Source organism: Penaeus japonicus, unplaced genomic scaffold (genome assembly GCF_977035675.1).
Source record: "Penaeus japonicus unplaced genomic scaffold, GWHDUDI00000001_assembly GWHDUDI00000041, whole genome shotgun sequence".
NCBI lineage: Eukaryota > Metazoa > Arthropoda > Malacostraca > Decapoda > Penaeidae > Penaeus > Penaeus japonicus.
Genome location: NW_028234443.1, coordinates 15801311 through 15803810, shown reverse-complemented (window position 1 = coordinate 15803810; position 2500 = coordinate 15801311). Strand labels below are relative to the sequence as shown.

Sequence of the window (2500 nt, the reverse complement as noted above, 5' to 3'; positions counted from 1 at the left end):
GCTCATCCTCAAAACGACAACGAATTATACATCGGTAAATATTGATTTGATTTCGATAAGTCATCATAAAGTAAAAAGCTACTTGACCCCGTCCCCCTTCCTTATGATATTAAATTCCTAAATAAACAGAAGAAATTACCTGATTGATCAAAATGATGAGATAGAAACCATGTTTACACTGACACTAGACCTATACTTTTTTCCAGGGTTTCATTACAAAAATAGTGAACTGATGATGACTTGTTGTGATCCTAAATGGTCGCGGGACGTTAACTTGAAAGTGGAACTGCATGTCTGGTCGTCCATTTGCGTGGCTGTAGACCTCGCAGGGCAGAAGAATGAGGTCGTACAGGATGGAAACGTCATGCCTGAGGTCATAGGTAAATCCCTCGGTCTTCTGCATACACGTGGAGGGGGCATGCTGTACATTGGACAGGAACAGGACCGCCCTGGGGAAGGATTCACCAAGACCCAGAGCCTGGCGGGATCACTGGTAGACTTCCGGCTCTATGAGACGATCCTCCCCACGAGTACCTTGGAAAATTATACCACCTGTGAGCCAGTGCAAGTCTCTGCTACGCCGATGATCGACTTCAGTAACATTACCAGTGATTTCGAAATTAGCAATGTGGAAATCGAAACCTTGACCGACGGTCACTTCTGCAGTGACCGGAAGCCCTACGACATCTTGTTCCCGGAGGAGCGAACCTTTGACGAGGCTTCTCACCTCTGCCGCATTCTCGCAGCCGACCTGAAAGTTCCGAAGAACAACGGCGACAACACAGAACTCAACAACCTCTCCCTCGCGCACCTCGACACCTGCGGCAGCGTCTGGCTAGGGATTGAGCGCAACATAACAGGGAAGTACTGGTACGACTCTACAACGCAGAAGAGAATCTCCTATGTAAACTTTGGGCACAAAGTCGCCTTCGACGATTCCGAACCATGTGCATCGTTCAAACGAAGCCAGGACACCGTTTCTTTGGGCGAATGGGCTGCCAGGAGCTGTGCCATGAAATTTTGTGCTGTCTGTCACTTCGAAGAGATGTCGTTCATGAAGCTGCGCGGTCTGTGTGAGAGATCGCTGTTCGATCGCGAATACTTCCTCCCCAATTCGAACGGCACCTCTGTGTTCAGCGGGGCGTTCTACTCTGTCATGACCAAACACCTCCCCCCTGAAAATGCCTCGGCGTCCGACTTCGGCTTCTGGCAGCTGTCGCGCCTCGACGAACCCGGCGTGAAGGCAACGCTCCCCCTGAGGTTCCCGACCCACTACCCGGTGGGCCTCAACAACTGGACGGTGAGCAACGACGTCTGCGAAGGCGGCGAAGTCACGCTCAGAATGACCTCGTGCAAAGAGAAACAGTTCTCGTGCAACGACGGAACTTGCATCCCCATCCACCAGCGATGCAACAAGGAGATCAACTGCCTCGACGAATCAGACGAGATCGCTTGCGAGTTCTTGGTTTTCCCGTCGAGGTACGACGACAAGTCGCCGCCACCACGTCTGCGGCCGTCTAGCCCCGTGAATGTGTCCGTTTACGTCCTGATGCTGTCGATGCGCGCGTTCGATCTCACGGGCTTCAACTTCGTCTGCGAAATTGAGGTGCGCTTCTCTTGGAAGGACTCTCGGCTGACGCTGCATCACCTCAAGAAGGACAGCACCTTGAACATCATTCACCTGACGGATCGCAAGCCGTGGATGCCCGACGTGGAGTTCTTCGGCGATGCCCTGACCACGAGCGACGTGAAGGAGCGCCACAGCCTCCTCATGGCCCAGCGGATGACGGAGCCTTTGCCCGACGACAGTGCGAGGCTTTCGGAAGGTAAAGTCAAGGGCTCCATGGAAGCTATTTGGTCCCGTGAATCAACTATGGCTTTTGTCTAATTATTCATCTGATATTCGTCCTTCCGTCCGCCCAACACGACCACTCTTAATCTCTCTCATCATTTCGTATTTCCAAACTCGGCGATTAACACTCGCCCTCAGACGAGACCTTCGAGGGTCGTCACAATCCGCTGGTGATGGTGAGAAAACTCACTGTCACGACGTCGTGTCAGTTCGACCTCATCACGTTCCCCTTCGACACTCAGACATGCAAGCTGGTGAGTCAACCTGTGTTATTAAACATGACATTCATTCCTCATAGGAATTTGAATGCTTATTTGAGTGTATGAATATGACTTAGTGTATTTACTTACTGTGGTCCGTGTGTATGTAAACATACTCATGAATCTTATAGCAAACGTACATGTAAGTGCATCGGCACACGTGCACTTATCATTGTTATTTCGTCTCTTGTTGCAAACGGAATTTCCGGTGACGTTCACTTAGGAAGAAATTGAGTTCCGGCTTCCAGTATTCCTATGATTATCTTTTTGCCATCATTTAGGCGGAGTAAATTACCAAATATGCCTCGGGTGACTGGCACGGACGAGGCGGAAGCTGAACATGCGATAAAAACTTTCAATTAATGAGTCATTTTCTCGAAACACGCAT

At 50.2% G+C, this 2500-nt stretch overlaps 1 protein-coding gene across 1 annotated transcript in view; it reads left to right on the top strand.

Moving 5' to 3' along the window:
• LOC122255321 (uncharacterized) overlaps nucleotides 1-2500 on the top strand; it is a 14342-nt gene that overhangs the window by 793 nt on the left and 11049 nt on the right. Inside the window, exons 2-4 of the mRNA XM_086534327.1 lie at nucleotides 1-34; nucleotides 207-1826; nucleotides 1991-2106. The exon at nucleotides 1-34 is cut by the window's left edge and continues 164 nt beyond it. Coding sequence (XP_086390453.1) covers nucleotides 1-34; nucleotides 207-1826; nucleotides 1991-2106 — 1770 coding nt within the window. The remainder of the gene's footprint in view (nucleotides 35-206; nucleotides 1827-1990; nucleotides 2107-2500) is intronic.